A 12,941-nucleotide genomic window follows, 5' to 3' on the forward strand; every position below is an offset into this window, starting at 1 on the left:
GCCACCTCTCCTACCTGTCTGGACAGAGCCCCAACCAGCACGTGTGACATCTGTCCCCACAACGGCTGACCTCCAGCCTCCTGGACTGGGCTCGGGTGAGGCCCCAGACGTCCGAGGACATCTACCGCAAGCCCTCGCCCGACGTGGGCAGCGACTCACTCCGGGCCGGGCATGCAGGGGCACTGGCCCGAGTCGAAGCTCAGAAAGGAAGGACAGGGGAAGAACAGGGCGGGTGGCATGAGCTCCCTTGCGTGGTGAGCAGATGCTCGGGCCTGCTGGGGCCCAGGGACCATCTCCGGCCTCCTCTCTCGTCCCCCGTCCCTGTCCCACCGGGCAGCAAAGGGGAGCACAGGAGAACCAGGGCCTGATGCTGACAGCCAACACAGGCACCCAGCCCCTCCAACCCTTCAAGGCTGGCGCCACTGCCCTGTCCAGGGTCTGAGAACCTTCTGGAAAAGCCTTACACAGAGAAGCCAGGGACTCAGCCATACAACGAGCTGGGAAGAGTCAGGCTAGAACCGACCCAGGCCCGCTGGGGAGCCAAGTTCGCCTCCACCCCCGCCATGCGAGTGGCCTCACAGGCTCCCCTCACTGGGATCTGCAGGCACGGGGTGGAGGAGGGAGGGGGTGCACACTCCCTCCCGCGAGGGACGTGTCTGCACACTCTGGTGAGCTCAGCTGGCTGGCCCCTGCAAGCCCGTCTGGGCTCCTCCTTGCCCGGCCCTGAACCGGATCCGTGTGACCCTGAGCAAGACACCTCGCTTCTCTGGGCCCGGCTCTCTTCGCCACAACGGGGGCAGTGGAGCTCCGGGACCAGCCAGGGCTCCGTGGTGGCTGAGGCCCAGGGTTCACTCAGTTCCTGCGGGGGGGGACACCTGCTCGCTGATCTGAGTCTCTGCAGGGCTCTCTCGGGTGGGGCGGAGGGGGTGGCGAGAGACCGTGCGGGGCAGGGAGGAGCCGACGGGGGCAGATGCTGATGCCAGTCGCACAGGCGCCTCTGACCCAAACTTAGGCAAAGGGTATTGATAGGGAGTGAGCTCCCCGTCCCAGGCGACGCTTCAGGAAAGGCCAGAGACTGCTTGCTGAGGAGGTGGATGAGAGGGCAGATGAGCCCTGAGGGCAGCCGGGTGGGCTCACAACGGCCTTGGATTTCACCAGTTGAGCGCAAGGAGACCCTGAGGTGGACGGGGTGGCGGCAGGGACTTCCCGTCTGGGACCCCACGCCCCCAGAGCCAGCCCAGGGATCCCCTTGGATAAAGCCGCTCCTGGAGGCAAACAGCCTCACGTGCCACCCTGGAGAGGGCGGAGCCATCACACTTTTGCTCCGAGGCAGCCACTACCCCTTGTTTCCTTCCCCCCCCCCCACGCCCGATGGGTCAGGCCTGGTTCCAGACCCCGCCTGCCGGGCAGATGGAGACCTGCCCCAGGCCTGGGCTGGGGGACGTGTCCCAGCAGGACCCACTGCACGTGTGTCCTTCAGCAGGTAGGGTACCTGATCCAAGGACCATCTGCTGTGGGGCCGGACCTGTTGGGGCCTGCCCCCCGTGGTGGATCCCTTCCACAGGGTCCCGGGGGCGTCTAAGGAGGGCTTGTAACAGGTGCCGGCTGATGGTGGGAGCAGGGGGCTGGGGGGGGGTGCTTGGTGCTCCCCACGGAGGCTCCCACAGCTTGTCCGGTCAGAGCCAGAGGCTTCCTGGAGGCCCTTGAGTTCTGCATGCCGATCCCCATTCTGTGCACGAAGAGCAGGGACCAGGGACCCAGGACTAGAACCCAGGTCTTGCCCCACCCAGCATGCCTTCTGCTGGAGAAAGCGAGAGCCCGTCCCAGGCCGCTGCGCCGCAAGACAGTGTAATGAGCCCTGATAACGGCTACCTCCTCCAATTCTCAAACACGCAGTCAGACAGTGGTTGTTACTCCCGTTTTACAGATGAGGAAACTAAGGCACAGAGGGATTCACTCCTTTGCCCAATGATCTGTTGGGTGGCCCAGCCTGCCCATGACACTGTGACCTCATCGAGGGCAGAGCCCCCATGCCGATCCCACGTAGAGGGAGCCCGGCCTAAGGCAGGCCGCGGGGAGCTGCTGTCAACAGAGCATGTGACCAAATGGCTTGGGTCGCAGCCATGAGGGAAGCCGGGGACAAGCCACAGCCCCTCTCGGGAGGCTGGCATCTGGAGATGCCCCATGCCCTGCCCAGCGGCCCTGCCTGGCTTGTTCGGGGCAGCTGGACCACCTCGCCATGCCCGCCGCTGCCCTGCCTGCCTCTGTACCCGCGGCCCGGGACTCCCTGCCTCCCGGGCTCGACCCCCCGCTGGCAGCTCCCGGCACCCCCAGAGCTGTTTCTCTGACTCCCTGTGGCCACAGAAACCATTCCTGGAGCAGAAGTGTGCTCGAGGGACCGGTGGGTAGAGTAGGTCTGCGGAAGCATCGGGGGAGGAAGGGCAGGGGGGAGATGACCGCCGGGTGTTCTGCACGCAGCTGGAAAGCCCCGAAAACCGCCCGCCATGGGCCCAGCCTCCGCTGCTGCATCTCTCCCCAGGGACCCAGCTGACCCCTCCCTAAAACCCCCGGCCGGAGCCACACACGCCACTGTCCTTGCTGGGCCACCCTCCTTTTCTCTTCCACACCGACCTGTCCGCGGTCAACCCCCAACGTGAATGCCGCTCCCAGCTCCTCTCTGCCATTTGAGCGTGGATCGCTTGTGCACTTCTGGGTGGCATGCTGTCTCCCGAAGGCCTGGACGCTGAGACCCAGGCCAGGGCCCAGCAGCTTCCCACCCGAGCTCCCTCTGTAACACCTGCCCCGCCCTCCTTGGCCGTGGAGACGGGAGGAAGCTCAGAGAGCCAGCCGTGGTCTCTCCCTTCAACGTGCTCCAGAGCAGACAGGGGACACAGACGCAGCCCGCCCACCCTGGAGCCCAGTGGTAGCCACGGCATGGTGCACAGGGACGCAAGGCCCTGGCCCTCGCTGGGTCTTGTGTCACGACCTGGGAAGAATAGGTGGGTGTGTCAATTTAAGGCTCTGATGGACACGCAGAGGGTGGCAGACTGTGCTGGGCCGATGCATGGCCTTGGGCAAGAGCCTTAGTGTCCCGGGTGGGGATGGTGTGTGTGTGGTAACAATGCCCATCAGCACAGCTGTTAGAGGGCAAAGTGAATTAACGCGGGAACAGGGCAAGTTCAGGGCCTGAGAGCCCCGGGCTCAGCACTTTCCTGCGTCCTCATCACAGCCACCTGAGTCCCAACCCACCAGACCCAGAGCATGCTCCGGGGTGGACAGGCCAGGCATCACCACTCGCCATCCCCACCTGCTTCCGGGCCAGCCAGAAGGCTGGCGTGTGGTGGCAACTCCCAGGAACAACACAGAGACTGTTGCAGACTGTTCAAGACCCTGCATTCGGCTTCCGCTTGCAGCCACGGCAGAGCAACAGAGCCTCCGTGAACCCTCCGCCTTAACAGTCAACAACACGGACAAAAACCAGGCACGATCTATGAAACCGTGGCCAACAGGAGCGCAGCAAGCACCGTGACCCTTGAGAGAAGGGACACCCGTGAGGTCAGCCCCAGGAACACCTCAGCTGCCTCTGGGCCACAGCAGGGAGAGGGGATGCTGGTGCGGCCCGGGAGTCTCCGTGAGTTGAGGAGACAGAGCATGGCAGCCAGAATTTTCAGGACAGAATACTGGAGGAGAGGGGGCTGCAGAGAGGAACACTGATGCCTACAGGGGTCTGCCCTTGAGCCTTCCGCTGGTGACCGAGTATCACACGCATGGAGGAAACCACGCAGGCTGGACGAAACTGCTAGAAAAGAATAGCTGGAATGAACAATCACCAGTGCTCACGCAGGACCAGGAATCATTTATGTCGCCCCCCTCAGCTAGACTGCAGACCCCTCTACAACTCAGGGCCTGCAGGAGAGTCCTCGGAAGGATATTACGTGAGTAGTGGCCAAATAAGCCCTAGACCAGAGGCAAACTTTTTCTATAAAGGCCACATGGTAAATACTTCAGGCTTTGCAGGCCATGTGACTGACCCACTCAACTCTGCTGTTATAGCACAAAAACAACCACAGATGGCACACTAGCAAATGTACGCATCTGTGTTTCATTATTTACAAACAGGCAGTAGGCCAGAGGTGGTCCTTAGTGCAACTCCTTCCCTGGACTGAGTCTTCTCTGGTCCCACTTAATAAAGCTTAAAAAACACCAAACTGGGGGTGCCTACATGGCTCAGTCAGTAGAGTGTCTGACTCTTTATTTCAGCTCACTCAGGTTCTAACACCAGGGTCATGGGATTGAGCCCAGCATCAAGCTCTTTACTGAGAGTGGAGCCTGCTTAAGATTCTCTTTCTCTCTCCCTCTGCCGCTCTCCCCTTCTTATTCCCTCTGTCTCTCTCTAATTAAAAAAAAAAATACACCAACTGAACCTCAAGATGTAAAACAATTCGACATTTAAGATGAAAAATACACTGGATGAGATTAATAACAGATTAGACACCACAGAAGAGAAGGTGAGTGACCTTGAAGACACAACAGTAGAAACTACCCCAAATGACACTTGCCAAGGATCCGAACAACCAGGATCGGCTCGGAGCATCAGCGAACCAGAAGGTCCAGGACACATGCCACTGGAGTCTCCAAGGTGCCAGGTGGAGAGGGGTGGGGAGGACAGAAGAATGTTTGAAAAATAATGTCCATAACATTTCGACATTTGATGAAAACCTACATCCAGAGTTGGGCAAGTTCAGTGAATTCCAGGCAGAAGAGACATGAAGAAAGCCTCACCGAGGCACATCATAGTCGCATCACTTAAAGTCCGTGATAAAGAGAAGATATGAAAAGCAGCCAGTGGGGGGGAAAGACCATTACATGATGAAAAACAAAGACAAGGAGGCTTCTCCACAGAATTATCACAAGCCAGGGAACACCGGAGCAACATCTTTAAGACGCTAAATGCAAAAATCTAGAAGTCTCTACCCAGTGAAAAGAGCTTCCCTGCCTGCAGTTATCACCACCCCCTTGTGCACATGGAGGGGCTAGGGCTCCCCCTCTCTCACTCTGCACCCCACCTCTCCCTTGGTGCCAGCAGGATTAAGGCGACACTGTCTGAAAGGCCTAGAAGTTTCTCCAGGCATTGAGGAGGGCTCCTGGGAGCCCCTGGCCCCGCTGCGAGGGGCTCTCCCCCTGACTTCTGGCATTCTCCAAACCAATTTGCCCACCCTCTGGCTCCAAAGGCCTGTCGCCGAGGGCACAGCCTGGCCCTGGCGCCCGGTGGGGCTGTGTGTATATGTAATAACGCATGCTGACCCAAGCCAGGGCGGGATAACCAAGCCGGCCTTCTGACGCTCATACAGGTGTCCCTTTTCCAGGGACTAAGTAGAGGCAGCAATGACCACTCCCATTGTCCAGACAGGGGAGTCCCCACCCCACAGCCACACAGCCAGCTGATGGCAGAGGCCTCCTGTTTAGGGCCCTTCCCCTGGTCGGGGGATCCTGTGTACATTCTAGCTGTGACTCCACCCACCGCCCCCCAGAGCCCACCCTGGGTCCTGAAACAAACTCCTGAGCATCAGCCTCCGGGGCATTGGCCCCTCCTTCCCTGGGTGGCCAGCACTTCCATTCTCCAAGCCTCGGTTTCTCTTCTGGTTAACACGGTGGGGGGTAGACCAGATAACCCCGGTCTCTCCCCTCTGACATTCATCAGCCCTGGCACCTTCCCCACCCTCTGGATTATTAAAACAGAAGCCTCATTAAGGCCAATTAAAGGAGGCTCAGGCCTTCTGAGTGTCAAATGGCTGCAGCGGATGGGGTCAAGAGGCGCTTACTATACTGGTCACACCCAGAGCCCTTGTCTAGGGGCCCAGCCCAGCCCCATCCAGCCGCGTGGGCCCTGCCCTGAGTCTCCAGCCCTCCCCAGATAGACATCGGCCTCAGGAATGCTGCAGAGAAAAGGGCCGGCAGGGCAGGGGGGAGGGCCAGGGGCCAGGTGACCAGAGCTGTGCCCTGTGGATGAGAAGGCAGGCCCCTCCCCCTTCCTGTTGGCCCCAGAGTCCTGCGAACTTCCAGGCCCGCAGACACCAAGTCCAGCCAACCAGACCACCGTGCAGTCGCCAGCGCAAGCTGAGGATCTTCACGCTGGAAATTCTCAGACTCATAAATTCGAAAGCCTGGAAAACCTCAGCTTCTCTGATGTCCCTGAGCATCCTAATCCCCCGGGAAGACTGGCCCAGAAAGGACCTGCCTGAGGCCCCTGGGCCACCCACTCCTCTCTACTGGATCCCACAAAGCCCCTGCTTGAACTCCTCCAGGACGGGGAGCTCACCACTTCTCAACCCAGGCTATTCCTTGAGAGAGGCTGTCAGGCAAGATGGGAGGACCATGGAAGAGAAGAGAACTGGCATTTACGAAATGCCAGCTCTGTGCCAGACGCCACACTGCAGGCTTCACCTAACCCCCTTTCCCATTTAAACCCCACCGACTTTGAGACGGGCTGGCATCACCGTGGCAACAAGGAGGGGCGAGGCAGCTACCTTGGGGCAGCATGGCTGGACAGCAGTGGCCCGGGCGAGGGTCTGGGTGGTACACAAGCCCATCCATCCGCCTCACATCATTTCGCCTGGGAAGATCCCTGAGCCTGGGGATCATTCGGGAGCCACGAAGGAGGCTGGAGCAGCCCGCGCAGGCCAGGGCCTGCCAGGACGTAGGGCACGGTCTCAGTGTGAAGGGGCGGCCCGGCCCTGCACTGAGCACCCTAGGGTCAGTAGCTTGTGGGTGCTCACAGCCGCTAACTGCTGCAAGACACATGCCCATTTTGCAGATGAAGAAACTGAGGCCCAAGGTCATGCAGCAAGGAGGTGGCTGAACTGGATAGGAGAGCCAGGGGACTGTGAGAGGGCCGGCCCCTCTCTGCTGGCCTAGGAGGAGGACGTTTGGCCTGAAGGCGAGCCTGCCGAGCTGGGGGACCGGGTTTCTGTGGGACTCCGCGCGGACCCGCCACACCGAAGGCCCTCATGGGAGCCTCTGCAGGCCCTGGCCCGCTCTGAGCGCCCCAACCTCAGTGTCCTCCTCTGCGACATGAATAATGGCGACAGGTCCCACCTCCCGGGGTCGTGGGACGGAGGGCCGCACCTGCCCCCAGTGCTCCATGAGGCTGGCTGGGGTGCCCTCCTTCTCACGCCCTCAATTAAGATGCAAACGCAGTTGGGTAGGAAGCCTTGGGAGACAGGGAGCTGACACCTGGAGTGATGTTATCGGACCTTCCCCACCTGGCAGGTGAGGGCCCTGGGCTGGGAGCTGCCGGAGCAGGCAGGGGACCACTCCCTGGATGCGCCGCGCGAGCCTGGGCCGGCCGTGCTCCCTCTGGGCTCCTGCCTGCCCCAGCTGACCAGGCCGCCTCTGGGGCCTCTGGAGGCGCCGAGGCTGTCCTGGGGCACCTGCCTAGCTCGGGGGACTGAGAGCCCTCCCTCCTGCTCCAGAGGGACCCGCGTGGTGGCCTCAGCTCCCCGGAAGCCTGTTCTCCTCCGTCCTAGTGCTGGTCATACCTCTGCCCCACCCCCCTCCCCGCTGGGGAGAGCACAGCGTTTGGGAGCCTGCTGGGGACAAGGAGCCTCGTGAAAGTGCTTTTACTGTCCTGAGTCAAGCTGGGGGCCAGCAGTAAGGCGCCAATGCTCCCACTGGAGGCAGGGCTCGGAGGCGTCAGCCATGATGCTGCTTCTCCCAGAAAAAGAGGCTCAGAGCCCACAGACCTGGATGCCGGGCCCAGCTCCTCCCCTGTTAGCTCTGTGAGCGAGACATCTGCCCTCTCTGAGCGCCCCCAAGCCTCAGTTTCCTCATCTGCACTAAGGAGACACCACCTACTTTATGGAGTTGCCGAGAGGATTACAATGGGGGTAAAATAAAGTGCCCGCTCAGCACCTGGCATGTAGCTGGCGTTTAACAAACGCCTCATTAAGCTGCTTTTTTTCTCCCGGAGCCAAGCCGTGAGCCAAGACTTCTCGTGTGAAGGCAGGGGGCTGACAGAGAAGATGTGGGGTTAATCAGGCATCGGGAAACCTGGTCTCCTCCTGCTAGGCAAGAAACTTACTTCTCTGGGTCTGCATTCCCGAGCCCTGGGCTGGCAGGCACGAGAAGTGGGTTCTGGTCCCTCCTTCGAAACTCATTCTCCCTCGCACTCCATCAGTATTCTCACCCGCCCATGATTCACCCCTGCCCCCGGAACCTTCCCCAGGCTGTCTGGGGTTGGTGAAGGCATCCCGCCGGGGGCCTGCTGGGGGCCCTGGCCCCATGTCGTGGAGGGGGGCACTCCCTCCTGAGCCCCCTCCCGGACCCAGCCCAGCCTCACCCCTCTCGCTGAGGCTGCAACAGAGAGAGGCTGGGGCTCAGCCCTCCTGGGCCTGATTCTACAGGCCCGGCCTCTGGTATGCAGCTGGAACCCCAAAGCAGGTTTTTCCCCAGGGAAATCACTGGTCCCTGAGGACCTGCGGAGGCGGGGGGGGTGTGAACGGCAGGGAGAAGGGGACTTNAGACTTGGAGCCCACTGGGGCTAGAAGATGGCTCAGAGCACAGGCTGCCTGCTAGGGCCACGCAGCCCGCAGGGTGAGACCCAGGACCCTCCCGTCTCTTGTCCCAGAGAAGACCAGAATCGCAGGATAAAAGGGTGTCAGAGACAATATTCAGTGCTACCCATTTTGTAGATGAAATGACTGAGGCCCGCCCAGGGTCACAAAGCGGTGGAGGCAGAGCAAGGACCTAACCCCAGCACTCTTGGGCTCCTGGTACTAGATCCGGTCTAGTCTTTAGGGAAAGAGGGGAGGTCAGAATCACAGCCGCTCCCTGGCGGCCAAGCTGGGGCGGGTTGAGCATGTGCTGTGTCACTTCCCTGCCCCAGGGTCTGCCTGCCTTGAGGAGGAGGGGGGCCGGGCNGTGCCCCAGCGAGGGGGTTGGGGGAGGCGGGGGTCAGTGTCTGGCCGGCAGCTGGACAGCAGGCTCAGGCCCGGGGAGGGGGAGTGTTCTCCCTGCATTGCTGCTGGGGGGCGGCGAGGGGAGGATGCGGGGGCGTGGAGAGAGAGGTGATTCATGGGGACAGATAAGGCAGGGAGCGCTCCCCGTGGCGGCGGGCGGGCCAGGCAAAGCACCTCGTCAGCATCCGTCAGCATCTGTCCGCGCCACAGCCCAGCGCCAGAGCCTGGGAAGCAGCCGGAGCGGGGCGGATGGGAGGGCCCCTCCCTGCCCTGCCTGTCGCCGTGTTCTGTCGAGGCCAGGGGCAGGAGACCCGTCCTAGAGTCTGAGGACAACACAGGCCTGGTCCCCACCCCTCCACCCGAGAACTAGCTAGGTGACGCTGGCAGGGACTAACCAGTCAGGCCTCAGTGTCTACATCTGAAAAATGGGCAGATAACACTACCTGAAATTATAAAGCGCCTCGCACTCAGAAAACAGTGGCTGCTATTACCACCCGCCCAGCAGGACAGAAAGCAGGGGCGCGGCTCACCATGGTGCGGTGCGGTGTGAACAAATCCCCGTCCTCCGTGCCTCAGTGCTCTTATCTGACAGAGGAGCCTCTACTGCCTCAGACCCTCCTCCTGGGTCTGTGAGTGTGGGGACAGTCTCAGCAAGGGGTCCCCATTCTGAGAGGCATCAGGGGGCAATGCCAGCCAATCAGAGGGCCGCACCAGCTGCAGTACCACACAGGCCAGGGTTCAAACCTGAGATGGATGTCCCCAAGGCCACATCGTCTAAGCGATGCAAGAGCCTGGTGGGGCCTTTGTGGAGAGCAAACGTTACAGGGGGCCCATGGGACTTTGTGGGGTGCCTGGGACTTAGCCCCGGACATAGATGTGGGAAGCATGTGCTGGTGCCCAGCCTGACCCCGATCACCGGGCCAGGCCATCAGTCCTTCTGTCTGGGGTAGATTAGACTCGCCGGCGGTTCCCATGCCAAGGAGAGATCTGGTGTCCGCCTCCTTCCTACTCCTGGTGGGGAGGAGAGGCGCAGAGGAGGGGGGACCCTGACGCCGCGGGTCAAGCCCCACCCAGGGCCTCCGTTCTCCCCTCTTTTTTTTAATTTTTTTTTTTTTTAATTTCTAGGAGAGAGAGAGAGAGAGAGACAGCGTGAGCAGGGGAGGGTCAGAGAGAGAGGGAGTCACAGACTGAAACAGGCTCCAGGCTCTGAGCTGACAGTCAGCACAGAGCCCGACGCGGGGCTCGAACCCACGAACCGCGAGATCATGACCTAAGCGAAAGTCGGACGCTTAACCGACTAAGCCACCCAGGCGCCCCTCTCCCATTTTTAAAAAAGGGGTCATGGGATCCCAACAGGCCCTCCCAGGACACCGCGCTGCAGGCCCTCAGGTCAGGCACTCCCCTACCCCATGGCAGGTGCGGGGGAGCCATTCAGCCCAAGAATGATGAAGGCCCCTTGCCCCTTCCCCTTGCCCTCCCCTTCCTGCATCTCCTCCTCACCCCCATCACCTGATTCCATCTCTACGACCGCCGAAGACACAGCTTTGGTCCAAACCACCTCCACTGGACGCACCAGAAACCCGACGCCCCAAAGCTGCCTGGGACCAGGCGGAGAGCCAGGCTCCGACACACAGGCTATCCGACTCTGCCAGCCCCCTCCGGGGACAGGGACCCCCCCCTTCTAGAAACCTAAGCCGTGGCCACCTTGTCAGCTCCTGACCCACTTCTGGTTTCCCTGCCCAAGGGCTCCCCCAGGCCCTGTCCACTAGGACGGTCCCCGAAGCCAGCGTTCTGGGCTTGTGCGATCTGCTGCCCCGCTCTGGGCCTGGGGAAGGGTTTAGACTCTTCTAGAAAGCCCCCCCCGCGGCTCCAGCGGAACAGACACTGCTCATCACTCACTGCTCTCTACTGAGCCCAGACCTGGCTTCAGACCCTTTCTCAACACCGCTCGCCAGGCAGCCTTCACCAAGCACGACAGGATGTGCTTGAAACCACGAATTCCTCTCAGCAAGAAGGCGCACCTGTTCCTCCGCCTGACCCTCCAGGGGTGAGCACCCCTTCCCAGCATGTGTGTCAGTGCGTCAGCTGAGAATGACTACCCACGCCAGGGACACAGCACGGCCCGGCAGGGGTCGAGAGCAGGCAGTGCCTGAGGTGTCCCTCCCCAGGCGGACAAGCCTCAGCTGAATTCACTCCGCTTCCACCCAGGGCCCACCCCCGTCCCCCTCCGTCCCAGCCTGGAACGGTTCTGCCATCACAGAGCTCACACAGGCTCAGAGAGGGTGAGGAGTCACTCTCAGTCACCCAGCCGAGCCAGGAAAAAGGCACCTTTGAACTTGGACCTCCAGGCCAGCCTCAGATAGACTCGGGCTACTTTTTAGTGTCCACTCCTGCCTTCTCCACCACTCCGGACTCTCTCCACTACCCAGGAAAAGCCACACCAGAGGGTTCACGGCGTGTGCGAGGGCTTCCTGCTTCTCAGGTGTGAATCAGAGCCGCCCTGAGGGACAGTGAGTGAGAGAGAAACCCCGAGACTGCTCTCCGCCCCACCCCATCACAGCACTTTCTGCTGGGGACCGTGCTTGCGGCGTCTGCGGAGATCAGAGCCCTCCCCCCAACAATGCACAAAGGCCTTTGAGATGGGGTGACCCACCATCACCCGGCAGAGAACCTGGGTACCGCAAGCCTGTGCAAGAAACCGAGGAACCCCATGAGGGCCGGGGAGGATGCAGCCGGGAGGAAGCAAAGAGGACCAGGAGGGACAGTGTGGCGGTCTCTGTACCGGTGCCGGGCACGGGCACTGACGCGGCAGCGATGCCGGCGGCCCCACCAGGCCCACTGGGCCAGCTTCCCGTCCGGGGACTGCCCCCCAGCGGCGGCCTCACCTTCTGGGCCTGGCTGATCATCTTGCGCACCACCTCTTTGATGTGGGTCTGCCCGTCGATGGGGGGCTGCATGTAGACGCTGGCCCGGGTCACACCGCGGTAGGCAATGGTGTCCGGCCAGCCCAGGTCCAGCTGCGGGATGGATCGGTCCGACTTCTGGGGCCAGTACTCTAGAGAGGGCAGCGGCTCCCCCTCGGTGGGGGTCCCACCGGCCCTGCTGGCCTCCTCGCTGTCACCGACCCCGTTGTCCTGGGGCCCCCAGGGCCACTCGGCACCCCTCGGGTCCTCCGAGCCCGGGTCGTACACCTCGATGGTCTCCAGGATGCGCTTGAGCTCCAGCTCGGAGAGGAAGTCGCGGATGTTCTCCCGCTTCAGCACCTCGTAGAAGGCCTCCCGCCCCTGGGCCACCAGGGCCTCCAGGGCCAGCCGCTGCTCCTCGCTGTAGAAGAACTCGGGCTTGGACTCGCTGGAGCGCCAGTTGACGTGGTTGTCGTCCAGACACTGCACCTGAGAGAAGGCCATGGTGCTGGGTGGGCGGGCGACACAGCGCTCGGCGAGGTCGGGATCCTACTTCCCGCGCGACTCCGGCCCGGCGCACTCCTGGGGCTTCACCGGCGTCTCGGCAACTCTGCCCATCGGGAGCCTGCGAGGGAGCCCAAGACAACGCAGAGGTCAGGTCAAAGTGCAGGCGGGGACTGGGGAGGGGCGACGGGCGACAGNAGGGGCCGGGGGAGCCACATCCCGGAGGAATTCTGGAGCTGCCCAAAGTCCTGGGCAACTTCTGGGAGGAACTGGAGCCAGCAGGGAACTTCCCAGAAGTTTCCAAGAGTGGGAGGCAGGAGACGACTCGGACGGCCTCTGGCCCAGCTCAGCGGCATTCCGACGGCTTCCGGGAAGGGAGCGGGGTCTTAAAACCTCCCGGCGCCACGACCGTCAACCCAAGAGGCCTGCCCGGAGGAGGCTCGGGGAAGCGCGGCTGGCAGACGCTTGGGGGCCCCGGACCCGGGGCTGGAACTCGCTTACCGGACGGGCGCGGGGCAGAGCCGGCTAGGAGAGCTGTGCGGGCGGAGCAGAGCGCACAGGCGGCAGCCGGCTGGTG

The 12,941-nt window shown here is 61.9% G+C and overlaps 1 protein-coding gene across 2 annotated transcripts in view; it reads right to left on the reverse strand.

The window, feature by feature from the left end:
- FAM83G (family with sequence similarity 83 member G) overlaps positions 1 to 12,927 on the reverse strand; it is a 29,507-nt gene extending 16,580 nt beyond the window's left edge. For both annotated transcript variants that reach the window (XM_077746603.1, XM_077746602.1), the window contains exons 1-2: positions 12,866 to 12,927; positions 11,843 to 12,485 (exon numbers count right to left, since the gene is read on the reverse strand). In XM_077746603.1, coding sequence (XP_077602729.1) covers positions 11,843 to 12,364 — 522 coding nt within the window. In that variant the 5' untranslated portion in view covers positions 12,365 to 12,485; positions 12,866 to 12,927. The remainder of the gene's footprint in view (positions 1 to 11,842; positions 12,486 to 12,865) is intronic.
- Between the last annotated feature and the right edge of the window lie 14 nt (positions 12,928 to 12,941).

Source organism: Crocuta crocuta, unplaced genomic scaffold, assembly GCF_008692635.1.
Source record: "Crocuta crocuta isolate KB4526 unplaced genomic scaffold, BGI_CrCroc_1.0 scaffold139, whole genome shotgun sequence".
NCBI lineage: Eukaryota > Metazoa > Chordata > Mammalia > Carnivora > Hyaenidae > Crocuta > Crocuta crocuta.